The 27,841-nt window shown below is 35.4% G+C and overlaps 7 protein-coding genes across 8 annotated transcripts; 4 read left to right on the forward strand and 3 right to left on the reverse strand.

Annotated features, from left to right (window-relative positions):
* Positions 1-2,541: 2,541 nt before the first annotated feature.
* On the forward strand, positions 2,542-5,852 carry LOAG_01106 (hypothetical protein; the record flags this gene model as incomplete). Its single annotated transcript, XM_020445647.1, has 11 exons — positions 2,542-2,646; positions 2,971-3,097; positions 3,221-3,433; positions 3,620-3,740; positions 4,053-4,202; positions 4,293-4,442; positions 4,765-4,862; positions 5,016-5,108; positions 5,218-5,316; positions 5,543-5,690; positions 5,805-5,852. Exons 1-11 carry the CDS (start codon positions 2,619-2,621, stop codon positions 5,850-5,852), a joined length of 1,275 nt encoding a protein of 424 aa, XP_020303912.1. The 5' UTR covers positions 2,542-2,618.
* A 1,929-nt stretch (positions 5,853-7,781) lies between these two features.
* LOAG_01107 (hypothetical protein) lies at positions 7,782-9,493 on the forward strand (the record flags this gene model as incomplete). The annotated part of the gene is made up of 5 exons (XM_003136647.2): positions 7,782-7,790; positions 8,047-8,256; positions 8,682-8,816; positions 9,050-9,150; positions 9,349-9,493. The coding sequence occupies 5 exons, from the start codon at positions 7,782-7,784 to the stop codon at positions 9,491-9,493; spliced, it is 600 nt and encodes a 199-aa protein (XP_003136695.2).
* Positions 9,494-9,639: 146 nt separating this feature from the next.
* Positions 9,640-14,066, forward strand: LOAG_01110 (hypothetical protein; the record flags this gene model as incomplete). The annotated part of the gene is made up of 8 exons (XM_020445648.1): positions 9,640-9,663; positions 10,318-10,478; positions 12,091-12,287; positions 12,673-12,765; positions 12,856-13,053; positions 13,251-13,358; positions 13,475-13,591; positions 13,863-14,066. The coding sequence occupies exons 3-8, from the start codon at positions 12,240-12,242 to the stop codon at positions 14,064-14,066; spliced, it is 768 nt and encodes a 255-aa protein (XP_020303913.1). The 5' UTR covers positions 9,640-9,663; positions 10,318-10,478; positions 12,091-12,239.
* On the reverse strand, positions 10,234-10,808 carry LOAG_01108 (hypothetical protein; the record flags this gene model as incomplete). Its single annotated transcript, XM_003136648.2, has 3 exons — positions 10,234-10,263; positions 10,332-10,626; positions 10,715-10,808. Coding segments are annotated over 3 exons (419 nt in total), but the record flags the coding sequence as incomplete, so codon positions are not given.
* LOAG_01109 (hypothetical protein) lies at positions 10,912-11,442 on the reverse strand (the record flags this gene model as incomplete). The annotated part of the gene is made up of 2 exons (XM_003136649.1): positions 10,912-11,157; positions 11,278-11,442. The coding sequence occupies 2 exons, from the start codon at positions 11,440-11,442 to the stop codon at positions 10,912-10,914; spliced, it is 411 nt and encodes a 136-aa protein (XP_003136697.1).
* A 1,404-nt stretch (positions 14,067-15,470) lies between the features above and the next one.
* Positions 15,471-21,831, forward strand: LOAG_16645 (the record flags this gene model as incomplete). 2 transcript variants are annotated; one of them, XM_020449291.1, is made up of 13 exons in its annotated part: positions 15,471-15,926; positions 17,065-17,125; positions 17,592-17,768; positions 17,914-18,068; positions 18,539-18,703; positions 18,787-18,999; positions 19,093-19,198; positions 19,373-19,563; positions 19,970-20,098; positions 20,321-20,513; positions 20,618-20,794; positions 21,143-21,315; positions 21,536-21,643. In XM_020449291.1, exons 1-13 carry the CDS (start codon positions 15,867-15,869, stop codon positions 21,641-21,643), a joined length of 1,908 nt encoding a protein of 635 aa, XP_020307207.1. In that variant the 5' UTR covers positions 15,471-15,866. The 2 variants fall into 2 exon arrangements, with proteins under 2 accessions (XP_020307207.1, XP_020307208.1); XM_020449292.1 differs by lacking the exon at positions 15,471-15,926 and having other exon boundaries at positions 16,769-17,276; positions 21,536-21,831.
* A 3,626-nt stretch (positions 21,832-25,457) lies between these two features.
* LOAG_01113 (oxidoreductase) lies at positions 25,458-27,676 on the reverse strand (the record flags this gene model as incomplete). The annotated part of the gene is made up of 8 exons (XM_003136653.1): positions 25,458-25,589; positions 25,677-25,801; positions 25,880-26,084; positions 26,239-26,321; positions 26,613-26,744; positions 26,958-27,127; positions 27,347-27,545; positions 27,655-27,676. 8 exons carry the CDS (start codon positions 27,674-27,676, stop codon positions 25,458-25,460), a joined length of 1,068 nt encoding a protein of 355 aa, XP_003136701.1.
* Between the last annotated feature and the right edge of the window lie 165 nt (positions 27,677-27,841).

Here is a 27,841-nt window from a genome sequence, read left to right on the forward strand (position 1 = left end):
TTGTTAAGTGAAATGGAAAGGAACTGAATAGAGGAAGACGGAGATTTCCTGATTGCAGGCATACAAGAATGTTTAAAGCAAGCAGTCGCATGAGTAAAAGGCCTAGAAGATGAGTCGATCACATCGCTTGAACAATTATCTTTTGCATAATTATGTTTAACTACTTTTGAGGATGGATCAGTCTTGCTGGATTATTAACGTCTGATCATTTCGTCCTTTTCACCTGCCTTTCCTTACCTTTATTCTTTTATTGACTTCTATGAATGACGTTCTTTCATCTAATCTCGATCGCTCTCTTACTTAAACATATTTGTCAGTTAGTTTATGACTCATTTCTTTTCACATTTCAATATTTACACATTTCAACAATTTTTTAAACCGTTTTAAGTTAATGTGCTTTGCAACGAATAATTAATTTAACATGTGCTGATGTTACGCAACTTCTCCTTTTTCTATCCACTAATGTGTTCTTTTCCAAATAAGTGAAGGACGTGTCTTTCGAGGTGTTTTCGACATACTTAATCAGCGAAGTTTTTTAGAGTATTTTAAAAAACTTACTTGTAGAAAAAGAATAAATAGCTATTCTACAGAAAACTTCTGTTATTAAAACTTCGCAAACGACAAAGTCATTTTTCGGGCTGATTTGATCGATGAAGCCTTGGCTGTAATAAAAGCTGAAAGATTTCCTAAGTTTTTAACTGCATTTACGAAATGGTAGCTACTAATCTTTCCAGCATTTAAATCACTGAAAAAACATATAATAACTTTAAAGCTCTGTAATTATTGTATGAAATGTTGTTACGAATCTGATAAGGATCTGACGATGGTGGTTTGAGATATAAGTCGAACAACGAAAATCGATTTAATCATGATCCTACATCTTTTGATTCATTACTTTTTCATTACTCTGTTTCCATATAATCTTCCGTTTGCAACAACCATCTTACGTGGAAATCAATAAATTTACTTCAGTTTCTAGTAGAAATTGAAGATTAAAAACTAAAATTTTTAAAAAATAAAAAATTGAAGCTTTAAAAGAAGGAAAACTGAGGAATTGAATGCCTAAATTCTGGTTTTCGATTCAAATAATATGTTTCGCTCGAAAAAGAAAAAGAAATAAGGATCAGGAAAGGATGAACACAGACCAATTAGAGACTGTCTGCTGAGTTGCTCAACCAATGCCGGATTAGAGTACAGCACATGTATCATAAATGACCCAGTTTGCAGCACGTACCTCACCATTATCACCAAAAATTGCCTACATCATTTTCTATTTCAGGAGTTAGTCGTACCTCCTACTGTTTCAACCTTATTATTTGTCCATTTATGATTCGCCTTCTCTTTATCTTTCCCTGTTTCGACAGTAGCGGAAGAAACCGAACGTAATTATGTAATAAACGCCTACAGCTTAGGATAAAATATATTCAGAAAATGTGTTCACCTGTAATCTTCAATTTACTATGTCTTAGCAAATCACGGGTACCTGTAAACTAACATTGAAGGGTTGCATTGATATCAAGCAAGAATTTGGCACAGATCAAAGATGTTCAGACAGACTGTGCTGTCCTAGGCTTCTCAGATCTTTTTCCTGAAAAACAGTAGTAATTTAATGACGTTAGGTTTTGTACTGCATTAGTTATATTTAAAACGTATATCCCATTAATCCATCCAGTTGAATGCCTTATTAATGGATCCATCAGTTTCCAGACATGCAAATAGCTAACGCCGTACAACAGCTGATCAATAAACAGAAAGCTGCCGAATTGTTTTATTTTTGAAAAAAGTTGTAGTGAAATGTCGGCGAGCCGAGTAATTGTTAAAAATGAAGACAAAAGATGTCGAGTCTGTTGCAAAGGAAGCAAATATAATCTCTCACTGATACCTTACAATTTCTTTTCTTCCTTATTTTCATTATCTTCCTATTCAGATGCTAGTTCTAGAGAACTGGCTTATCCCCACCACACATCATTCAGCTAACCTGTACCAGTTAAAAATCCTGACAGCTCATTTCGTTATCCATTAATACTGAATCATCGCAAAAAAAGCAGAGTGTCCCTTCCCGCCTCCTCCCCCAGTTCATCGGAATTCGCGCAATCTAAGCGATATCAGATTTAAAACCATTACTTCCACTCGATGATTGCCATCTGTTGCAGCTCAAAGAGAGTTGTGCGGTGCATTGGAGGGTAATTGAGTAATTAATGATCGACCTTTCTCCGTCTCCAAAACCTACCTTTACTGACTACTTCACTCCAAAACTTCTTAAGTCTAAGTGTTACTTTTGGATATAACTGTATGTCCATATTCACATTTACGTAATCTTTTTTCTTGCATAGTTGCAGTGAACTACCAATAGCAGCCAGTGCATGTCTTTATCAGAAATGAAGGACAGATCACTCTTTTTACTCTTTAAAAAATCCATAAGTTCAATTTCAAACTCTGAAAATGTCAAGCTACTTTACTATTTCTTCCATTTCGTTGCGACAATTACTGCGTATTTATTTCTGTGTTGTCACAATTGCTACGTCCTGATTTGTTTTTTTTTCTCAGATCGATATCAGCAAAATCAAGTCATTGAATTGGTTGTTAGGTCACTGTACCGTATATCATTCATTAACACCATGGGAGATGTCAATCTCGGATCTACAGGTACCCACAGAATCATTTGGCCCTGATCTAGCAGAGTGTGAGCTAAGAAAATAATTATAAAAATACGATGCATAGTTCCTTGATTTTCGACAGATGGATAATATGACGTGGTGCTGAGGATTGTCATGCGTACTGTGCAGTTAGCAAGATTACATCCATATTGCGATACGGATATTAGAAGGAGTTTGAAATCCCCAATTGTTAAGCATTTATATAGTCCAGTAAATCCTCATTGTTTCTTCACGAAGTCAGAGCTACTATCCCTTTCCTATCAATTTTTGGATAATTATGGTTATTTGAAGGATCTTCAGTTTTCTTTTGCAGAAGTGAAATGTGTGCTGCCAGCATCTACGGGTCAGAATTCACCTGCTTGTTCTACGCAGAGTTCACCATATTCTTCAAATATTAGTGAATCGGAAATTGATATCTCGTCGTTGTCACGGCATTCATCGTAAGTTTTTCTGATAGAACGATGAAATATTCGTCATCAACTGCCAAATCGAATTCCTTATATGGTGCACATATACTCGAATATTTTATTCACTTTCATTAGCACGATTAATCCTTATTGCAGATGTTCATCATTAAATCAGCAAAATGCTCTGTCGATGCCAGCAGTGACATCGAATAATATTTCTCCAAACCCCTTGAATGGAGGGTATCGAAGTATCTCAAGAACCTATAATAATGTACGGGTCGAACAAGATGGTGCAGCACGCATTCATCTGTCTTGCGCTCCTGATAGTGCAAGTGATGACGATGTAACTGCAGAAGATAGTAGTAACAGGTATATAGTAACAGGTATATATTAAACTGAGGTCAAGTTGAATTGCGGAAAGTACTTTCTAATTTTTTTGGTACTAAGGATTTCTTATTCAAATTTGGATTTGAAATCACGGATACTTTTATTAGTAGTATATGTAAACGAAGAGATGAAAATATGCAAGTTTTTTTCTCCTTGGTTTAGTTTTAGTGCACATTTTCGTTTTGAGCGACAAAACACTGTTGAACTAAGCGGAATTAGATGGCGTTCACTCAATGGTGTCACTGGAAATGGAAATGAACTAGAACGAAAAACCTCGTTACCACGCACTGTAAGTGTCTGATTTGTGTTACACGAATTTCCGTTAGGTTTATAGAGTTATTAAAATTGTTATATGGAATATTCGATATATTTGATACACTTAAAAATAATAATAAGTAATAAGATTTTTCTCCCAAAAAATTGCAGAAATCACTTTACATACCGCTATATTTCTGTGTTACAGATACACGGTAATTGTGCTATTGGTCTTTTTTTTTGGTTCTGGAGGCCCTTTGTTTTAACATTTTTCTAAAAAGATTTTCAAAGGGAATCACTCCATTTTTTCATGACTGACAGAATTTTTATTTTTGAATGCTTGTAGTTCACACCATCGCCCAGCGTTTCGGGACGATCATCACCAGCATGTCATCCAGTACCTTCGCATTCACGTGTTGCAAATATACGTCGAGAAAGTAATTGCTCAATTGAAAGCGAACTTGCCCATGAAAGACTGATGCAGTTTGCCCAACAGGTGGACGAATTTTGATTTTGTTATTAATTTGCAGTTTTTTAAAATTTTTGTGGCAATACTCTTCCATATATCTCCTAACCTTGCGTTTAGGTATCACTGGGATTCGACGATTTCAGTATCGGAAGTAGTGAAGAGCGAAAGAGAACGCATTCCCTCTCGGAACCGATTTCTGTTTTAACAAATGCTTTTATCCCACACAGTTGTTCACCGTCACCAACTCGATCAGTTGATATACAGAAGGTTGTTTAGTTTAGAAACTTTAAATGTAGCAAAACTACAAAATTTCATTGCAACTAACTAATCAAATGACATCGCAGTGGAGTAGGAAGAGATATCTTAGAAGTCCGAGTAAACTGAGCAATTGCTTTATCGTATATGAAGCCAAGATTCTGGACTCGATAGTATCCATGTTTTATTTTTCATTAGCTTTTATGGGCTATCATCTTTATCTTAGTGGCGGAAGTTATCGCGTTGTCAAGTTATTTTAGTGTTCTCTTTAAAGTCATGTTGCAAATGTTTCTATTTTATACAAAAAAACATACAGAATCGAAATTCTCTTCAGCAGTGTTATTCACCCTCAACGCAGCAAATTGTTCGCAACAACATCACTTATTCACCAAGTCCAAGTCCAACGCCCAGTCCTACACGACATACAATGCGGTATACATGTTGGTTCATTTTAAAAGTTGATGTAACGAATTTTATTTATCTTGTTTTTATTTCTTCTAACAATTACATACATCATGATAATATATTCGACTACAGCAGTGCTTTGTATTGTTATTACTACATAATTTCGTTGATTGTTTTTAGAAGTCTAAGTCCTATAGCCGTTCGTCAAGTGATAAAACGTCGATATACCAGTTCAGCTGGTTGCGAATTGGATTCTGACCAACGTGCAGCGCGGTTTCTTGTCTTTATTCAAATAACATATTGCAAAAAAATTCAGAAAGAGAGATTAAAAACTGCATTTTGAGGGCTGAGCTGAAGTCAATTATGACATATTAATTTGCAGTGTAGCGAAACGAGTTTGTCATCAACCTCATATTGTCAGTCGTGGATGCGTTTCTCCACTCGCATTAGAAAATTCTACAAGTTCCTCCGAATCGGCAATGTAAGGAGCCAATTATGATATTAAAATGTATTTTTAAACTTACATTAAGCTTCTATTAACCTTATGGATGTTCACATCTCATATCTGGGTTCTAATTTTAATCAAATTCTGTTCGGTTTCTAATAAGTTGCACAAATGATTGGTTCTCCAGTAGAGAGGGTCAGTAGGTTATTTGGTTTTTCCACAAAGCAAGATACATCATTAATGAATAATTTTTATAATATAGCAAATCTCCGGAATTGGCGAATCCGTTTTCTTTCCCTTTTCCACCTCGTCTTCTGGTTGATCCGGCAATCGAAGTTAAAATGCCTCCTCCTCCGATGGAACTAGACGACGATGAGGATTCAGTTAGTGATCAGAGGACGAGTCTACAGGTAATTTGCTAATTTCAATTAAATTTTAGCTAAAGCATCTTTGATTAAAGTAAATCGTTTCCTTACGGACTGTAAGATTAGATTAGAGATCTTTTTCAATGTTTCATTTTTGAGGAATCGAGTGAAGCGCGCAGAACTGCACAGATGAGAAAAGACGAGTGATTATTTGCTGGAGTTGATGAAATCGACTGTACACGAATGCACATGTTGCGAATTTTATTTTATTATTTTTTTCTTTTTTTTTTTCGCTTTTTATTTGCTCATCTTCCTTAACAGACGTTTTTCTGCCAAATGATAATTTAGATTACCTTCCATATCATGTTGAGTTTTCCTTTTTCTTTTTGGTTACTATCTTTATTTCAGATTTGCATACAACGGCAAAATTGAAATCTTTATGCTCACTTGCACGTTACCGCTCTTTCCAGACTTCATTTCTGAATCATTCTAGAACATCTTAGTTTTTGCCTGCAACTTTATTAGTCGCATAAAAAAAAAGAAACTGTATGTGTTTACATTGATTTGCTCAGAAATTTGTTAGTTCCATGTTGGTATTGTGTTTGATTCTTTTATATACCACTGGAATTCCTGCAACAAGTCGCTATTATTATTGGGATGTTTCTTCTTACTTTTCTGGTAAATTTCTAAGTGATTAACAGATTACCATGGAAAGGCGCATCATGCAATGTGGGAATGCTGACTTTTAGATTAGAATTCCGTGGTATTAGTTGAAAACTGAGATAAAAATTGCGCGAAATATTTAGACATATGACGCCGACTCCACACTAATCATTCAAAAAACTCTGGAACGGTCAGGAATGCATTTGTTTCTTGGGTTTTCAGCTCTTCCTTTCTTTCATCATAATTCATAAGATTTGATCACTATTTTTTCTTGTAATTATACAAGTTTTCCCCCTACAATTATATAAGTTTTCTGTCTGATGTATTAAATAATTGCTGTTGTGTGCTGTTATTTGTTCAGAGATCCTCATATCTATTAAATTTATTTTAAATTATTTGTCCTATTCGTACTATATATTCTACGGTATGATTGCCTATTATATTTTAATTCTTTTACACATTACTGGAATTCCTATAACAAGTCGCTGTTATTTTGCAATGTCTTTTCTTGTTCTGTAATGCAGTTGTGTTTTCATATTGATGAATAAATCGAAATATTTCAGAAGAGTGCTTCTGTCTTATCTGTGAGCTCCTCACGGTATTAATCATCTTTCAGTCTTCCGTGAACTTTTTCAGATTTGTAAATACATTATCTTCGGATTTTTTTCTAAGTTTGAAAGCTGTAAATCTGACATCAGATGTTTGTTAGGGTAAATTTTGGATCTAAGCCACAGCTCAGTGTACTAGTAGCTTCTCATATGAGGTTGTTTGATCTGTTTACGTTTGATCGGCTCAGTCTTTGTTGACAAATTAGGGAAGGTTATTTTGTTATTCGTAAAAACGTTTAACGTGGAATATAGGGTATCCCTTTTAAGTAGATTACTGGATTAGGAATTTTTAGTAGGTTCCCTAGTTACTGATACATTTTCTTGAGCTTTGTATAGTGAACTTTTACTGCTTTGTCTTCTACAACATTTCATACTGTTGCGTTGAAGAAACTTATTTTTTGGAGGTTTTCTCCCGACTGGTTGAATTTTATATAAAGTTGGGAATTGCTGGAAAGAAGTCAGAAGTAATTTTTAAAAAAAAGGACTATGTGCACCAGAAATTGACGATCGATGATCTGAGATTTGTGAGAAGTCAACAACTCTGAGAGTAGGAGAGTACAAATGTTTGATTAAACTACACTTGATTTAAAACCGGCAGCTAATTAAGTGTAGTGCTGAGGTACCGCGTTATCTGTTTAACAAAAATTATCATGTTTACACCTTTGTTTACCCGTGATACATCTGTTTACACTTAAATTGCCATATCTACTGGGAAGGAGGGGCTGTTATCGTCAAAGAAGAAATCGTCAACTTTGATGTTGTGAATTAAGGTATTTTCAGCATATTTCATATTTTTGCCAAATTGTTCGTCTTACGAATGCAATTTTTGTCGTATTTATTACTGGGAGTGATGTCAAGGATTATTATGGCTAAAGTAAGATTTGTTCTTTTAAAATTGAAGGGGTTGGGAAACTAATCCTTTTTATTGAAGATAGTTTAAATTACTTAACATTGGCAATATGGGGACTGTAGGCCTTCGAACGGAAGTCATCATAGATTGTGAACGACGTCCAGTCCCTAAATCGATTGATTAGGCTATTCTGGTGATCCTTCTCGGCTTGAGAAAATTTTAAACGACATATTTCAAACACACTGTTGTAATATTATTTATGAAAATAAAAATGGATTAGGAAAGAATAATTGCTGGTGGTGACTATGCGTTGAACAGCTCTGGCACTACATCAAACGTTCGAGAATTGCAGTTACCCGAGTTCACGGATCCTGTTATAATTGTCGGTGGTGGTTTGGCTGGTCTCTCTGCTACACTTCAAGCAATACATGACGGCGCAAATGTTATTCTCATCGAAGGTGAAAAGGATTTGGGTGGTAATAGTCAAAAGGTAACGCATTAAACATATGATAATGGTTGGTAAAATAGCTCTGTTTGCAATATGTATTTAGAATATAAAGTGTGGAAAATGGAACTTCCACGGCTTTATATATATATGCATAGAGAGAGAGAGAGAGTCATTTCTATGTTACCACGTACTATACAGACTAATCGGATGGGATAACCGTACACTGCACCTCACAAAGCTGTAGTCTCCTACATGGCTTGCAATGCCATCAACTACGATGAGTCGGGACCTCTATTCATTGAAAAATGGTGATAATATCTTCTCGACCTCCTTCTGATGCTTTGTTTTGGTGTTATTCATTCTTGCCACACTCAAGATGTAGTTTTTCAGTTTAGTTTCAAACCCGATTTTTTCACTGAGAACTTTTAAAAAAAATGTTCCTCATTAGAAAATTTGTTACTTCCTAGGCATCAAGTGGAGTAGCAGCTTGTAATACGGAAGCACAACGTGTTAGGCAAGTAATTGATTCACCGGAACTGTTTTATTCCGATACGATGTCAGCGGGGGATCGCGAGAATGATCACGTATTAGTTGACCAACTAGTAAGCCTGATTGCAGATGGTCTTTTTTGTCATTTTTCTCCTTTTTTTAATTTCACCTCGAATAAAATGGAAGGAATTTAGTTCGTTCAAGTCTATATTTATGTTAAATATTTTCGCGTTTAATATTTATCTCATTTTGTGTATGGAAATAATTTTCTTTGGATTTTTATTTTTCAGACTTCATTGACTTAAATATTTGGAGAATATGTTAAACATTAAGCATGGCGTTACAGGTGCGTCATTCACCTACTGCCATACAGTTCCTCATCGATCATGGGGTCGATTTATCCGACGTAAATCTCTGTGGTGGACATTCAGTAAAGAGAGTACACTGGTAAAACCAATTATAAATTATCACTTTATTTTAGGAAATTATTTAAGATATCAATATCATTTGATGTTCTGGAAAATTTTTTCCCATAGCCCAATTGATTTTTCCATCTTTTTCCAATTTTTGACGTTTCGACTTTCACAGTATACACACTTTGGATGGTGTTGCAATGATTCTGATGTTAACATTGCGTCATTTCAGGATACCGCAGCCGAAAGAGGGTAAACCAGTAGCGGTGGGATTCAGTATTATCAAAGCACTGAAGGAAAAACTTCGCATGCATGAAAAAGACTATCCAGAAAAAGTAGAGCTTTGTAAATATCATGTTTTTGGTAAAGATATGTAGAATCAAATTTTGATCTTAGCTACATGGAATGTAATGTAACTTGATGTAATAAAAGTACTCAAATTTAAAAGTATTTCCGGTACGCATACTATTGGGAACAGAAGTAGTTGGGCTGGTTACATGGAACGATTTTGTGACCGGTGTACGTATTAGAAATGGCAGTCAGATAGGTAATATTTATTGTTCAAATTTAAATTAAAATTCTTTTGGTTTAATTGCTTCTTTTCAGAAATGATAGCTGGATTCAAATGTTCAAAGAATAGTTCATGTAAGCAATTAAAGAGTTGACATCCTTGCAGTTGCTCTGATTAACGTAACGCTGTAATAAAAAGAAATAAATGATAAGTTAACAGTTAATCAGGTAGTTAGTTACCAAATTTATTAATGTAAGTTCAAATTACCACTAGCTTAAGAAGTAATGGAGCAATATTTTGAAACTATTATGCAAAAAGAAAAAGAAAGTAATTTGAGAAAAAAATATTCATGCATAACGGGTAGGGTTTTCTATCAAATTTGGGGTACTTAAAAAAACTAATATAGATTTTATGGTTTTACTTTATGGTGGCATTAGACTGCTATACATTTTTTCAATAACAACTTTTCGATAATAATATCAGTCTTAACCTAACTGCAGTTATAAGAGCAAGATAGCACAGCGAAAGTTCAGTAATTGGTGGATTAGTAGAGCTGTTGATGATATATATTATTGATTATATGTATTATGGCATATATTATTAGCATTATGTATTCAACGTGAAACCGTCATATTCCTGAGAAAAATCACTATGATAAATGAGGAGGGAATGGGAATTGTTGAATTGTAGGTCGTGATACTTACCGAATAGTCAGAAGCGAGAACGCCGAAAGAACGGAGAACGTCGTCGGTCACAAATTTGTTGCTTCTTTCGCTGTCTCTTCGCATGATATAACCGTCTGCGTTCTGTCTATTAGGTGGAATTTTTTCCATCATTGATTGAGCATTCAGGTTTTGCTTCTTCTTGCTTTTAAAACGACATGTATTTTGCTTATTTCTGCTCTTTCTCGTCATCATTTTTTGCGTTCTTTGCATTCCTTTCCATCTACGACCATAACTAGGTGGCAATGATGGATGCATGAAGCCATTACCAGAAAGCCTAAACATTTTATGTTTAAATTAGTGGGATTACATTATTTTTTATTACTTCCAAAGTTTGTAGAATATGAATTTATTCATTTGCTTACCTGGCTGATCTGGTCGGCCCTGGTAACTGTTGATTGTTACGTCGAAAATATGCCGATTTCATTACTTTACGCAGTTGCGTACTGTTGTTCATCGTGTTATAATTTTTTTTTGCGGCAATATCGTCGACGTGGAAATGTATCCTTCGTGATAAGCTTAAAATAGGTCAAATTTTGGTGATTACTAATCATTCCATAGATCACGATATGTCGGCAGTAAAGAGGTAATATCGATTCATTGAAAAAAGTGTTACCTTGAAAATTTTACGATTGCCGTGATCCATTATAATAGTAATAGGGGGTCGTAGATGGGTATGGTAAGCTCGTCGATGGAAATGATACATGTTGCCATCACTTCGATATAGGCATATCACATTGTTTCGGAAACTGTAACTGACCATACCTTCATTGATATGGAGCTGCACGGCATTTGGAAGTAGGGCACTCTTCAATACGTTATTGATAGTTGGAATGATGATTTTGCTGGATATAGACTGATGAACTTCGTTGTTTACTTTATTTAATTTGAAGTTAGGTTAGCATTCAGATAGAAATAAAATATTCACAATTTGTTGGAGTGTCATTTTGATGATTGATGAAGCTTCTACAATAGCAACAGCTAATTTTCCGTTAACATTTATATCCAGGATCATTTCACGAGTCAATATCTCTGAATTTTTTCTGTTCGTTTCTTCCTTGTATATCTTACTTTTATCTTCTTTGATTACCATTCGGCAACTACTAAAACGATGTGTTTACTTCTTTCCCCTGAAAGGAATAACAACTAATTTCCATTAACCTAAGCACTAGTTTAAGAGTCATTCAGAAATTTGGTCTTAGTTTTATAATTTGATAGGAAAAAATAAAATTTAGTTCAGTAGTAAAGGATTACAGTTCTTATTTCGAAAAAAAAAGAAAAAGTAATTTGTAAAATATTTTCGGAAAATACATCTGTATGCATGCTATCACTTCAACAGTATATTTGAAAAATCACTTTAACAATATATTTGCCAGTTTGACAGCAAATCGATCCACTTGTTTTCGTGGTATCTTGTAATAAAAATAGGCGGCTATAAATGCTACTGCTTCTTCGATTTCTCGATACATACTTTTTTAGTGATCTAAATTTTTCATTTCATTAACTTCATTTCCGAGCAAAAGTCGGAGTAAGATCCTAGCAACTGTGTCAAAATGTTGCAAATGCTGCTGTTTAGCTGTGTTTTATGGCTGGATGTACACGTAGAACGGTGGCTCATAATGGAATTAAATAAAACGGAACTGACTGTAAATGAACCAACTTGTTGTGCTGGCAGATTTTTTGTCAGTTGATTTATTTATATTACTTTCATGACAACTACTTGGTATATGCAAATTTTCAGATGAAATATCTGGGAAGGCGGTTGTTCTGGCTACTGGTGGTTTCAGTTGCGATCATTCCAAAGAAGGCTCACTACTGCAAGAATTTGCTCCGGAAAAAGCTAATTTTCCTACAACTAATGGTCCATGGGCCACAGGGAGAGGGGTTAAAATGGCTCGAGCTATGGGCGCAGCTCTGGTGGGGATGCAAAATGTCCAGGTGAAACAGAAACTTTGTAAAGTTATACTGTTAACTTTCGCAGCGTTTATGATAGCACTTCTTATAACGAATAATAGTCATCACATTAACATTAATTTACGACATGCTAGATTTATCCCGAAAAAAAGGGGGGATTATTTGTTATGCTGTTCTTTTACAGCTTAGAAAACATGTTGACGTATTCAAACTTTCATTTTCTCTATGGCAGTGATCTTCCCAGTCATTTCATTATAAAGTTGTCATCTTCTAAAACACATCCTTATAGTATTCTGAATATTAGATGGTTAGGAGACTGTACAGTGATATTTCTGCTCGATAATTGTTTTTGTAGTTTAGTAGTATACTTCGTAATTATCCCATGTACGCAAATATGAATAAAATTTAGATCCATCCTACGGCATTTGTGGACCCGAAAGATCCAGTAGCAACAACGAAATTTCTTGCCGCGGAAGCTCTCAGGGGAAAGGGTGCCATTTTGGTACATTTTTTTGATTTATAAGAAAATCGATGGCAAGTAATTAATTGTGTTTTTCTTTCTAATTAAAAAAAAAGTTTTTGAAAATTGTAGTTAAACGATAAAGGAGAACGATTTGTAAATGAACTAGGGCGTCGTGATCATGTCACCGATAAAATCTTGAAATTCTGTGCTAAAAATGAAGAAGCTGGTGGCGCTCATACTGCTTTCATGATTATGGATGATCAGGCAGTAGATGATTTTGGACGTGCTTCATTTGGTTTTTATGCCAAAATTAAAGGTTTTTTTAAGGTAAAAGCATGCATTTTGATCATTACTATTTGTTGCTCTTTGTCACCCGCTTTCAAAAACTAGAGATCGTGGATTTTTTTGTTTGGTTTTTACGAAGTCTTCACTTTTTCCTACACCTGGTGTGTCTTCTTTATTTAATCGGATATTTTTGAGCTTTGTGTCATAAAGTGGGAATTAGTAGAATAGTTCCATTTCAGCAATTGGACACTTTAGAAGAAGTAGCGAATTACATGGGAATAGAATCGTCAAAACTGAAAGCAACCTTGGATGAGTATAACAAGCATGCCCATTCAACTTTGTCTAAGGTAACAGTGCATTTCGTTCTTTAAGTTTGGAACTAGATTTTCTGGTTTCTTTTTTTTGAAAATACGGAGTATAAAGATCTTGGAAATCCTATAATCATTTAGGGTATTTATTTCAGGAGGATAAATTCGGAAAGAAGATTTTCCCGGTTGCTTTGGAACATCCGCCTTATTATGTTGCCATTATCACACCAGCTGTTCATTACACAATGGGAGGGATAAAAATTGATAAAGACGTAATTTCTCTTTTCATGTCTTATTTCACTTGTATAAAGAAAGTTACATCTTGGATTGGACTTTTTCTTTAATATCTAAATAGTATCAAAACAACGAACTGAAATCTTTAGGGTTTTAGTGATTTCAATGGAGTTCTATTGTGATTATGTGATTTTACTATATGTAATCTCGAAAATTTAAACTCTTTCAATGAAGAATGAGTTTTAGTTAATGTGATTATTTTTAATAATATTTCTCGTTTTCGTGAAAATCGTTGATTATTACTTCTAGGCAGCCGTGTACAATGAATTTTCGGGCAAACCATTCAAAGGATTACTGGCTGCAGGAGAAGTCACAGGAGGTGTACATGGTCGTAATAGGTTGGCTGGGAATTCATTGCTAGAATGCGTTGTTTACGGGCGCATAGCTGGACACAATGCAGCAAATATACGTTATTCAGCTTCTGATGCAACGCTAACACGCGCTGATTTATGAAACGTTTGTTAGGGCATTTTTATCGACCCATTTAATGAGGTTGTCAGGGGTCTAGATTTTAATTTACTTTTGATTTTAATGTGAATCATTTTTAAAACATTATAGTATTATATTTCCGGGTCCATTTTATTAGAAATGCTCTACCGGATAGCTTCTCGCGATTATTTCCAACTGTTCTGTTTGATTTAGTAGATTTTCAAATTTAGTCTTTCAATAAATGTCCTCTACCATACTTCAAAGTGGTGCGGAATTGTTTGCGACAGGACGAACCACTTTTCGGCATTGTTCCAGGCTGAGATTTTTTTTCTTTTTCTTCTATTGTATATTATGCAAATTTATCGTTACGTAATGCATTTATGATCGTGCCATACAACACATTTCTTTATTCTTTGCTTTTCATATATGGTAATAGTTTTCTGGCGGTAGTGTCAGTGTAGGTTATGTGAGTTGATAATTTTCTTTCATGTAAGGGCTGCAAGTTTGTTTTGTTTTATTTGGAAGTTGTTTCAAGTTAATTTTTGAAATTTTATAAGACTTCGAAGTTTGGATCATCTAAAGCAGTAAATTCCATGCAATGAACATTTTACAGAAGTAAATTTATAATTTACACTTAATTATATGGAAGAGTGAAATCTTTGAATTCAGCAAAGCCTCTGTTCCAGGAATATCGGGGAATTTCGTTTCACGGTGTGACATAACTGGCTTTGTAGTAGTTGCAGTTTAAGTCTCCGAATCCTCTCTTTTCTAGTTCTTTGGCTTTCGGGAAAGGTTAATTCGAACCATAATTAAGTTCCGAAAATGTGGGACAGCCTACTGTTCTAATCCAAACAGCGTGGCACTTCAGTACGTGACTCTTGACGGTTGTGGGAATGAAGGCCGTCAGTGTTCCAGGTTATAAATGACCTTTCCTTCTTTGACACGTTACCTAATCAGAAATACTTTAAAGAATACATGTAATTTTCTCCGTTGTGCTTCCGTGCATATAATCGAATGTTACTGTATATAAGAAAAATATATTTTTCCTTTTATATAAAAGACGTATTTGTGTCCTTCCAAAGTACCAGTTGACTACATGACCGACTCATCCTGCTTATAACATTATTAGAATGACTAGCTTACACGCTGTAGTAAACAGATTGGTCAGAGTTATATCATTGATCAACACTGCAACTGAAAGGGGTAGACATAGATGATGAATGGATACCTCAAACACTACCACTTCCCTTTATGTGCGTTATATCCGAAAGTTTGGAACTACCTGGATCCTCTTCGTTCGAACAAGCGCCTTCTCGTTATTCACTTGATGATCGTATCTTTATAACAATTTGCTTGGAATGGCTTGCTATGCGTGCGCGTAATGAATGGGTGGTCGCACGCGGTAATCATTGTATTCTGTATCGCCATGTTGTGGGAGGGGAGCTGGTGGTGGTAGTCTGCTTGTGTGTTTTTGTTCGGTGGTGTGGTACAGCGGGATCTGGGTGCTACTGTTCTGTTGCATTTGTCATCTGACAATATAGGAAGTTAACAACACGTAGCTATCTGTTGGTTGTTAAGTGAGTTTCATAGAAAAGCTCACACGTGTGTCAGTTTGTGGTGTGCAGTTGTTTCGTTTGTCATGAAAGAGTATATTGAATGATCAAATGATTATCATTAATAAGCCCTGATACCATACTCACTGGTTTGCTTGTCACCGGTTTTGGTATCATTCCAGATCGGGGCTGTTTGGAAAGATTCTCTTATCGTACAATTTTTTTTTCGTCAGGCAGTAGTTTGAATTCCATTGATGGCTGTTGTCGCGGCATGTCTACAGGCATAATCTCTACCGACGCTATCCAGGACGCATTGCAACGCGCTAAAGAGGTATGCTAATTTTCCATTCTATCTTCGGGAAACTAAGGTTGCATCTAATAAAGTGAAGTGTTATGCATTTTGTAGTACACCGAAAAAAATTCTTCGGTATTTATTATTATTTTGATTAATTCCCTGCAGAAGTTTTCGTGATACGTCTCTTATCTAGGTCAATCTCTTTATGTCTATTTCTTCTGAGATATAATTAGGCAAGATTGATTTCGAAAATCGCTGCATGACATATCGTTTGCTATCATATAGTACTATTAGCGATGAAGAACTATTTGCACATTTAACAAATGCGTTGTTACAAACGTTTTGTGTTATTGGTTGAAAGTATAATAATGCATATAAATAGGACAAGTTGAAGACTGCTTGTCTCCTTGTGTTCTGTAAAATGTGGGACTGTGGTTGTCAGTTAAGGATGTTGTTGCTTAGATTTAGGAAGATAGGAGTGATTGTTGTCTCTGACTTTATATCAGTTTCTGCACTGAATATACTTGACCAGTGGTTTTTTTTAAACTTTACATAGATTACGGTGCTATATTTTCACATACTCTCTTGAAATTGATTTAAAGAAGAGTACGGAATTTCCATTAGATTCTGTTTTGTTAATTGGAATAGTGGATTATATAATACATATACATATATACATATACATACATTTATACTTATATATTTATATATGTTTAACAAACGTCAGTTCTTTCATGGACAAGACGAGGTTCTAACTTTTCGGTAACGAAATGTTAAAACTTTGTTTGCACATCACTTTGGGTGCTTCGAAAAACTCCACCCGAACGAATAGTGTAAAGATTCCCTGTAGCTTTATAATGCGGTACAGTTACGTTGACCCGCTGTGAAAAGATTAACATTCAAAGTTATGAGATCGAATCAGGCTGAATGCCTTCTGCATAATGATGATGATGATGATGATGATGATAATTTGGTTCTGAAAATTTGTTGTCTGGAATGAAATAAAAACTGTTTGCCATATGTGCAGTACTTCGATTTTTATCGTAAGTTTGATGTTACGTGACAGTTTTTCTTAGAAGAAGATGCTTATTTATAGATTTTCATTCATGGTATCATAAGTGATGATTGTACATGCATTTATAGTATATGTTCATATTTTGCTTGTTATGTTTAGCTCGCTGCTTCTTCACATTCGAATCCACAGAAACGACCGAATTCGGACGATTCATCTAACCGTACGTACCAGTGATTCACTTGTTATTTTGCATATTATGCGTAAATGTTATGGGAGAAGTGAAATGATGCGTTAAACAGTCACACTTTCATATTAGGAAGTTATTGCGTTGAGACGTTCCGTTTTTGATCGGTGTAATACGCGTTTATACGGTATTTCATTCGCAATTTATGGATTTTTTAAAGTGAAGTCTTCAATTTCCATAAGTACGTACATAAATCGATAACGGTTTCTCTATGGATTTCGGTTGTTGATGTGAATTATTTCGATTAATTTTCGATCGACTTATTTCCAATTTGTTAATTTTATCAGTGCAGTTGTGCATTTCATTTAAAACTCCATATTTGCAATGCGTATATTATACTTTTGGTGTTTTGCATGCGTGATCTACAGATATAAAGTAGTTGAAATTTAATATGAAATGCTGATATTTTTGGAATTGGAAAGACATCCGCAGTTTTTTTCAGTGTATCCAACCAAAAGGGTCAATATCACTGGCAACACAATGGACATGGGCGGAAGCATGCAAATTTCAACACTTGGAGGTCCAGGCCATGTTGGAGCAGGAGGTATGCCGCCAGTCGGAAGTGTCGGAGAAGTTGTTATGGAAACAATGGAGGTTCCCGACCACTGTGTTGGCCTTGGTAATGGTAGATATTTTACTCTAGTTTTTATGTATATTTTCTTGCTTTAAGTGCACTTCATTTCCTGGTTTCTTTATTCAGCTGAATAAATTTTGGATCTAGCTAATGATTAATTATAAGCAACGATATGGCATTATTTTTATAGTGATTGGCCGTGGTGGTGAGCAAATATCGCAGATTCAGTCACAAACCAACTGTCGCGTACAAATGTCACCGGAATCAGATGGGAATAACATGCGTCAATGCACTTTGCAAGGCAGTAAAATGTCTGTAGATCGCGCAAGGGCGATGATAAATGAGGTTGGATCTTGCTTTTATTTATTTTTTTTAATGCTTATGATAGGAAATGTAGTGCTAAAATTCGATGCTAATTTTCTGCTACTTTTCACTGTTATTGATTGCTTCGAATTCCATATATTTTCTACAAATTCCCACTCCTAGAATTTGGTACTCTGCGCCTAGTCCGTTTGTGGTTAGCTATTTTACTCCTTTCATACCTAAATTATTGTGTTACATCCTTTACTAATAGCGTTAACTTTCATTACCTAAAAATTTTCATGGCTTTTAACGAAGATTGAAGGACAGCAACATGTTTATCAATGTTATTATATTGTCGAAAAATTTGTAGAATCCTTCGATTCACCTTTGAATGGTGTCCTATGTATTCATCGCGTTTTGTTTGAAGAATACAGAAATAGAAAGGATTACAACGCAGATCAATATACGTGATTTGAAATTACACTGAAGTGGAAATTTTTGGGTTTTTTCAGGTAATAGCTCGAGCGGGTAATCGTCCTCCGCCAAACCGTACAGGCCATTTTGACGGTGGTATACCCGTTGGTACTGGGCGTCAGATAACGCAAGAAATGTTTATTCCTGGTGCAAAATGCGGCCTTGTTATTGGAAAAGGAGGAGAAACAATAAAAAATATTCAGGCGCGTCGATTAAATATTTAAAATTATTTTATAAGTTCTGTTCAGGGAATGATTTGTATCCTGCAACTGTCGTCATGTTTCAGGAACAAACTGGTGTCAAGATGGTCATGATACAAGAGAATCAAGAAAGTGGAGGACAACCGAAACCTTTGCGTATTACTGGTGATCCTGAAAAAGTCGAGAATGCTCGAAGAATGGTTGAAGAAATTTTACAGTCACGTGAGGATCATCCACCTGGACATTTCGGTTTCCCTGGATCATTCGGAATAGGGGGAGGACAGCGTTCTATTGGCGAAGTACGGTTACTTTCCTGTTTTCTTCTTTATGACAATTGCGTAAAGTCAAGATTGATATGTTTTACTGGTGACTCGCCAATTTGAATATTTCAGGTAATTGTTCCGCGTGCTTCTGTTGGTATGATCATTGGGAAAGGTGGGGAGACGATCAAACGCCTTGCTGCTGAATCAGGAGCTAAAATCCAGTTTAAACCTGATGGTTTGTTTTTTAAGTATTTGATTGTAGTAATAATATGTTGTGGTTTCCTTAGTATTGGAATTTTTAATATTTATTGTAAAGTATTTCGTACGAAATGATGAAGCGTATGTCATTTAGCTGTAGAATGAAGGGAGGGTTGTAAATTGAGAAGTTTTGCATATCGATTTATTGCAGATGATCAGACAACGCAGGAGCGGTGCGCTGTCATACAGGGCACTGCCGAACAAATTGCAAAAGCGACTCAGTTCATTTCTGAACTCGTCAAAAAGAGTGGCGCGGCAGGTGGTGCGGAAATGTTCTACATGCACGTTCCATCGAACAAAACAGGATTGGTGATTGGTAAAGGAGGAGAAACAATTAAACAGGTGATCTTTGTTCTTTCTTTAGTTCTTTAATGGTGGTTCTCAGATATCACACACTTTTAATAGCCAATAGATTTTTGTTTTTAATGTTCTTTCCTATTCCAGATAATGTAACTGTAAGATTTGTTCATTTCTGTAAAACTTCATGTTCTTGATTTTTTTCCTCTTGTGTTCTTTTTCCGAAAAATGAATAGTTTGTTAGTGTTATGATAATGACTATTGTGCAGTTATGTTCCTGTTTTTTGCATGAAGGTCAGGTATTCCACAGTTATACTCCCAGCTACACTGCATACAGAAATGAATTACTGCGCTTGTATGTACTAAACAAGTTGCATAATAGACATATTAATTCTATAGTCAAGTGCAAATGACCATCTTGACGAACCATAGCTTCAAGAACTCGTTTAAGATATGCGCGGAAAGTGGCGCACATGTTGAATTATCGCGAGATCCACCGCCGAATGCATCCGAGAAAGTTTTCATCATAAAGGGAACTCCTTATCAGATCCATCATGCACAACACATTATCCGTATCAAGGTGTTCATTCATTTGGAAATTTTTTCATCTTACGGCCAGAAACTTATATGTGACATGGTCTTTCCTAATTTAATTCGGTGCAATTGCTGTGAAATTCGTTCTTTAAACTAGTATTGACTCTAGTCGTTACATGTATCCGCAATACGTCAGTTGAAATCATGCTCTGATTTACTTGCAGACAGTCACTGTTAACAGGAAATTGCTTATGCAAAACTTTTTTAGGTTGGTGACATTGCTCCAGGAACGCCAGTACCACAATTTCATGGACAAGGGGGTCCAGGGGCGGGTGGTGATGCATTTGGAGTTGGACATAACACTGTACCAAGTGCTCCTCAAGGATACGGTAATGGTAATTCACAATTTGCTGGTGCTGGTATTGCGGGGCAAGCAGGAGCGCAGTGGAACACCACTTTTGGTAAACATACTCTTGAATATAAAAAATTGTTTTAGTTACTGGTAAGGGTACACGTAATATGATAACTGTTTAACAAAATGATATATAAATATTTTGCTTTTTAGGTCATCAGCAAAGTGATCCCGGACAAGCTGCTTGGAATCAGCAATATTACGGACAACAAGGACAACAACAACCTGGTTATCAGCAGGGAGCCTATGCGACCCAGTATCAGCAACCAGCACAGCCGCAACCGCAGCCAGCCCAGACAAGTGCAGCTCCAGCAGTGAATCCGCAAACAGGTGTGCCACAGTATGGAAAGCTTTTGATCTTTATATGAGTTTAGATAGATATGAAGCAAATGATAGGGTTAAGCATATAATGTCTCCTCTGTGATTCCTGAATTTTGACAGTTTTAGTAAGCGCTTTGTCGCGCACAACTTGGTCCATTCTCCTTTACGTAGATGTGAATGGCAATGTATTTTGCTCGTGTTATCTAATATGCTTTTTGTGAATTCCGTTTATAAACTTCAAAATTTCTATAAAGATTACTGGGGGGAAATAGTAAAAAAATTGTTTTTGGTATTTCGCAATAATCTGCCTAAAGTGTTTGAAGATTTACGTTCCAGCATATACCCATCATCTTTCAGGTCAGCCTGATTATAGTGCACAGTGGGCAGAGTATTATCGTAGTATGGGTATGCACGAACAGGCGGCCGTTATTGAAAATCAGTTGAAGCAGAATGCTGCTGCCGCTGCTGCTGCTGCTGCTGCTGCTGCTGCTGCACAGCAACCAGCTGCACAAGCAAGACCTCAGCAACCGGTAAGTCTTTCAAATTATATTTTCATCATCTATAACAAGAAAAAAAAAATCCAAACTATATGAACTGTCATATGGAACAGTTGCGGTTGTTATCTGACTTCTCAATGGTTATAATACTCTTAAAATTCCTGTAATATGTCGTTGGAGGAAAACTTTTTTGGAAGTGTTGTAGGGGAAATAAATGCGATGTATTTATTATAATTAATTCCATTGTTTGTAGGGATATGGTGCTTACGGTGCTCAGCCAATTACAGCGCAGAATCAGTTCAGTTACGGAGCACCACAAGCACAACCCCAGGGAGGTTATCAATTCCAACAACAATACTGAAGCAGTAATGATGAGAATTGAAAGTTGGCGTGTTTTATTATTTTATTATCTCTGATTCTTCATTCTTTTCCTTAAATCCATCTTATCTGACACATTCAAGTAGGGACAGGTCGTCAGTTCTTCGAGAAGTACAACACAGTGTTTGCTGTTGGATAATACATGATTTTGATGAATATATGGTGTTCGCCTTTTGTTTTTCTTTTTTTTTTTTTTATTAAGAACTATAAGAAAGTTGTATCTACCATTCAGAACTTTATTGCTAAAAGTTGTGGACTCTTTCGTTTGTTAAAAATGGTTTTTAGGAAAGAATTACTCTGTTTCGGATGCATTTCTGTCCAGGCCTAAACCATATTCAGTTTTAGAATTTAGGCCACTTCTGTCTTGTTTCTTCTGATTATTTATAGGCACATATGGTCACACCTTTGATCAATTGGTAGTTCGTTTTTTTCTATTTTTTTATTTTTTATTTTTTGTTTTTGTGGCTGAAGAAATGTGTTTTGACTATTCAGGAGATCTCCCTGTGCTTTTTTAAGAAAAATGCTATTGCTATCCTGCTTTGTATCCAGTCATTCTCGAAAAATGCGTTGTTCAAATTGTTTTACATTTTTTCGCCTCCCCGTTGTTTTCTCTTCTATAATATTTGGTGGTTTTTACATGATAATTGTTTTTTACGAAATTAAAGTTGCTTGTTTTCTACCAATGCATTTCCAATATATTGTTATAACTTGATGATGGTTGGATTATTTTAATTTAATTTTTGCAGTCATGAATTTGTAAGCCTTCTCACTGCCCGTATAGATGTCTTGTTGGATTTATGACAATAATAATGTTATCACCGGTATATTGATTGTTCAAATGATTGTTTTGACACTGCGTTATTCATTACTGTTACCTACTGGTCATCCCCTTACATTCGTTTGTTTTACTTCTATATTTTGGTCGTTGTTGCAATTGATACTTGTTGCAAATGATAATAATGACGATAATGATTATATTGATATAGAGTCATGATTTCTGGTGTACTCTGTTTTGCTGGCTTTTTTTGTCAGCTTTTTCTTTGAGACATCTTTTTCAAGTACTATTCATGAAGTTTATCACTACTAAAAGAAAATGTGAGTTTCTCTTTTCTGACGATTGACCTGTTCTGGTAAAATTGTATGTGTGTTATATGGCATGCAACATGCTACTGATATATGACGATGTTGCAGTTATGATCAAAAATCCACTTTTCAAGGCTATACGGGTAATGATGTTATTTGCTTTGTTTTCCCTCCCTCTGTGCTTTTTTACGTATAAATTTCTCTTCAATCATTCACTGATTGCCATTTTATAGTTGCAAGAATTTTTTTATTATGAAAAATGCGAACGCCTGTTGTATGATGGGATACAATGTTTGTTATGTGTCCTGTGATTATTCGTTTGTGTTTTCTGTTGGTTGGCTTGTTTCGTTAATTTCATATGTGTAGTGGCACTGTGTTGTTCACTTCTCGAAGACATCAGGACTTTGTTCAATTTGATAATTTTCATTTTTTTTAGTGGTTATCCCTGACTGCAAATCTTCCTCACACATTTCCGCTTCAGATTTTTTTTCGTATCATCGCAAATCCCTTACGATTTCTTCCCTTCAGGTTTTACACATTTCACAGGAGCTAGCTGATTATTTACTATACCATTTACATAAATTTCTTTTTTTTCCAATAATCTCCTTAAATGCTGGATTTCTGGCGATGTTTCTTTTCCCTTCAGTTATTTTGTGGAATTTTTTATATTTCTTTGCGTTTACATGGAAGTTACGTTTTTTCTTCGTATTGTTAGGTGTTGTCTCATTTTAATTAATTTATGAACTGCATACCTTCTATGTTATTCCTATAACGTTCTTCGCGTTTTTTATTGCGTTTGACTTTTTTCTGCTCTCCACTCGTTTGTTTTCTCCCAACCCATGTTAAAATGTTATCAAATTTATTTGTAATTGTTTGAAATGACTTGTACCCTTTATTCATGCTCTTTGTTGGTTGCAGTTTTTTCTTTTATTTGTATCCCTTTTTTGAGGTGTTTTCGTGCATGATCGATAATAAACTATCAGAAATGAAGTTTTGTAATGCATCTGGAAATCGAACGGCTTCTACTTATTGATCGTTGGAAGCGTAAGTCGTATGTTAAGTTTGTAGGTCTGATTGAATTCAGCTGGAATGGAATGAGGCCAGGATGAGGGAGTCCTCGGAGGTTTCTAAAGATGCAGGTTAGTGTGTCAATATTTGTAACTGTTTTACTCGTTACCTTTACTAAGAATTCGTCAAATGCGAGGTTTGGTAATTCCATAGGTGGGGGGGGGGGGGGGTTGCAAGCCCAAGGAGTCGTGAAATTCAATTCTAAGAAGCATCTTTTTTCGCTTGTGGGCAATCATGGAGTTGAGAGTGATAGCATACTGTTTGGGGTTTTTCTCTTTTTGGAACGCGGAAATGATAGGGGATGCTGTTTGATGTATATATCTAGCAGATTTTAAAATTCTTGTTTCCATATATTCACCGATTCTGTGTCGAAGAGAATATAATTTTTTGGTCACTTTTACAAAAGAAAATTGTTCTGAAATTAAATTGGATTAAAGGTATTCGGAAATGGATATCTGTTGATTCGACGATCCCTACGCTATTGTCAAAAAGGTGCTTTCATTGCTTTGGTCACTTAAAATGGAGGACAGAATGTAGGATACTTGGAAAGACGTGCTGTTGTGACATCTAAAAATGAAACACAAGGGAATAATCAGTCAAAGATTACGCGCATTAATAAATTTGAAACTTAAATACATAGAAATATTGATATTCTGTACAATTTTACTATTTTACTGTTATTCGAGGGATGGATAGCAAGATTTTCATGAACCTCAAATAGATTTGTTCCGTCACAGTGAAATCTAGCATTGTATTGCATTTTTTTTAGCTGTAATCACTGAATGTCTGAAAAATTGAACTAATATTCAAGCAAACGATTTGCTTGGCGAAATTTCTACCTAGAATTATCAGTGAAATAAGGAATAGCTTTAAATGGCCTAACCAAACTCTAAAACTCTTTTTTGTTTCTTTCGTATGTTCGAATTGAAGATGCATTCCAATGAGTTTCATTATTATTCCCATCCTCTTATGTTGAAAAATGTAAGCAGAAAATTGAGATGGCTTAAATCAGAATTGAAAAATGTAAGCAGAAAATTGAGATGGCTTAAATCAGAACGTCAGAGCCGATATCAGAATGTGTTATACTTGTTTTTTTTTTTTTATTTCCTTTGCCCAACGATTGCCATATAGTTATTTATCTACCCCAAAATTTATTTCATCCTAAAATTTCCATATTTCCTTATAATAATTCCACTTTCTGGCTATTTTTTCCCTTCTACTTCCTGGAAATCCTGCTTGAGAACCATATGATTATGAATTTATTCTGGATGGCGTTCAGAAAAATTTGATGAATCATAATAAACTGCATATCTTTCGCAAATGAGTATGGAGCTAGGACATTTGGAAATATGGCAGAAGGACTGATTACTTCATTGGTTCTATTCCAGAGAATAATATACAAGTTTTAATTAGTTTTAATGAAGTTAGTAGAAGGTAACAAAATTATGACCTGTATGGGGATAATTGCATTTGTTGGTTTGGAACAGAAATTCGTATAAACTAAATTAAAATTCATTTCTGCAATTAAATGAGTTAGTTATCGATCTTAAATTGAATCTAAAGTGGGACGGATGAATATTAAACAATGTTACTGGGCTTGCGAGACCTTCCTTGAGTTATGTTTTGCTTTTGTCATACCATGCCTTTTAAGAAATTTTTTCAGGGGGCCCGTGATAATTTTTTCGTTTTGGTGCCATACCACGTTCGATGATATCGTATGCCATGACAATGATCGATTCTTTAGGGTCTATAAATTCTATTCCAAGAATATCTTTTGCCTAAAATGAGTTATATTAGCCGGCACTTTTAGCTATTATTGAGCCAGGAACAAAGACATTTTAACAAAACGTGATAACAAAACTTACGAGAGAGTTATCGAAGTGCACCTCATTACCAAAACGATTCAGTATTTGCTGCTTTGCTTCCTTGCTGAACAATGAATAAAGCCATGCTACCGGGTATGGTACCGTAATTTTTGGGATATTATAACCTAAAATTGATAACAATATCGCTTTACCGGGACAGTTGTGAATGTTAAGATATCAGTGGCAAATAATTTGTGTTTAACCTTGCGATGAGAATTCTTCATGGAGAACATTGGCAATGTCCATAAACCAGAAGCTTGGTTGGTAACTTATTAGAATTCGTAATCCATCGCTACGAGGTTCTCGCATGGCACGAATATGTGCTTGCGCTACGTCACGTACGTCTACTAAACCGAACTGAACTCTTGGCACTGCGGGAATTTCATTATTCAAGAAACGACGTATTATCTAAAAAACGATTTGGTTTATACCAATTAATTTTAGAGAACTACTCGATATCACAAAAGTTCAAATATGACATCGAATGTCGAATGCAAGAAAAATGGACAAAGCGAGAAGTTCTTTCCAACTGGTCAGAATCTTTTGTTAAAGAAAAGTTTACATTGATACTCGTTCCCTGTACATTATGAAGGAGAGGTCCAACAACAAGAGCCGGATTGATTACAGTCAGTTTGAATTTAACGTCTGAAAGTTGAAGAGCAGTTAGATGACTTCAATTATTATATTTTATTTCAACAAAATTTGGAAACAATTTTATTTCGTTTCTAAAAAATGAAATTATTTTGTTTCACAAGTAAATAAGGAAGGAAACTTTCAGTGTCATCATCTATGAATCGAATTCGTTCGTTCTATGATTGTATTTGGCGTATTAGACGATATATGGATGGAATTTTCGAATGCAAATTGTAATTAAATTACCAGAGAGGGTAGTTCAGATGTAATGAAATTTAAGACAGGTCCCAGCAAAAACTCAACCTTCCTTATGGATGAAATTCCACGCAGCTTTCTCGGCAAGTGTTTTACTTTTCACATAATTATTCACATTTGTCGAATCGGTATTGCTCCAATCGCTTTCGGTAAATGTTCGCGTCATATCTGAGTGACCTTCTGCAATGCAAACAATCTCGATGAATATGAATGAACTGAGATATATCGATATATGATCAACGATATACTGCTGCATCCTTATTTTTCTTTAGCCATTTCGTATGAAGTACGAGTGACATTTCAAATCTGTTGTCCTACATTCCTCTTTGACTCCCTCTTTGTCTTGCCTTATTTTTATAAATTAATAAGACTAGTGATTGCGAAAATTTCTACCATTGATGGCAGCGCAAGAACTGGTAAGAACAACTTTTTTCACGGATGATTTTGCGACAGCTCGTAATACTCGCAGAGTACCATCTACTGCAGTTGAAATAACTGATTCATCAGTGACGATTGGAAAAGGACTCGCTACATGTAAAACGTAAGTACAACCAGCTATCGCTCTAAAAAAAATTAAGAAAATAATAGAAAATAAAAAAATGGAAAAATGACAAAATGGATTTCGATTTGAGACACTACTCGATTATTATAAGAAGTCCAGATTTCCCGGTCCTTTGTTTCGAAAGGGAAAGGCAAGAAAAAGGGCTGATGAGGGGGCAAGGACTAAGCAATAAACAAGCAGATAAATAAAAAACGCGAAGAATGAAAAAGACGGAACGGACCGAGGCCATCCTTGATCGCTCTCCAGGTTAGCTTCGACCAGTTCTAGACGTTCAGCTGCTCCTTCTAGCTGTTTCAATGGATCAATTTTGAAGTGACTATTGAGATCACGCACGGTGCCACGTACAGTGTAATTTTCCTTTAGAAGCTGGTGAACACAATGTATTCCAATAAAGCCTGATGCTCCGGTAACGAGTACCTCTGCAATGTGATCATCTCTAATTCAAATTAATGTCCATTCAGATCATTGAGTTGAAAGTACAATTCACTGATACTTTTTTTGATATGATTTCGAGAAAATACAACTTACTGATATTCCGATTCGTTTCCATTGCTTTTAATCACACAGATGCTGAAATAAATTTGGATTTGCATAAGAAATTCTATGGTTCCGTATTCCAAACAATAACCTATGGCATAATGAACAATTACAGTCATTTATTTTGCACAATTATGTGGACAGATAAAGGAAAGGGCACTAATTCGTCTTTTAGTAA

Source organism: Loa loa (genome assembly GCF_000183805.2).
Source record: "Loa loa unplaced genomic scaffold supercont3.11, whole genome shotgun sequence".
Taxonomy (NCBI): Eukaryota; Metazoa; Nematoda; class Chromadorea; order Rhabditida; family Onchocercidae; genus Loa; species Loa loa.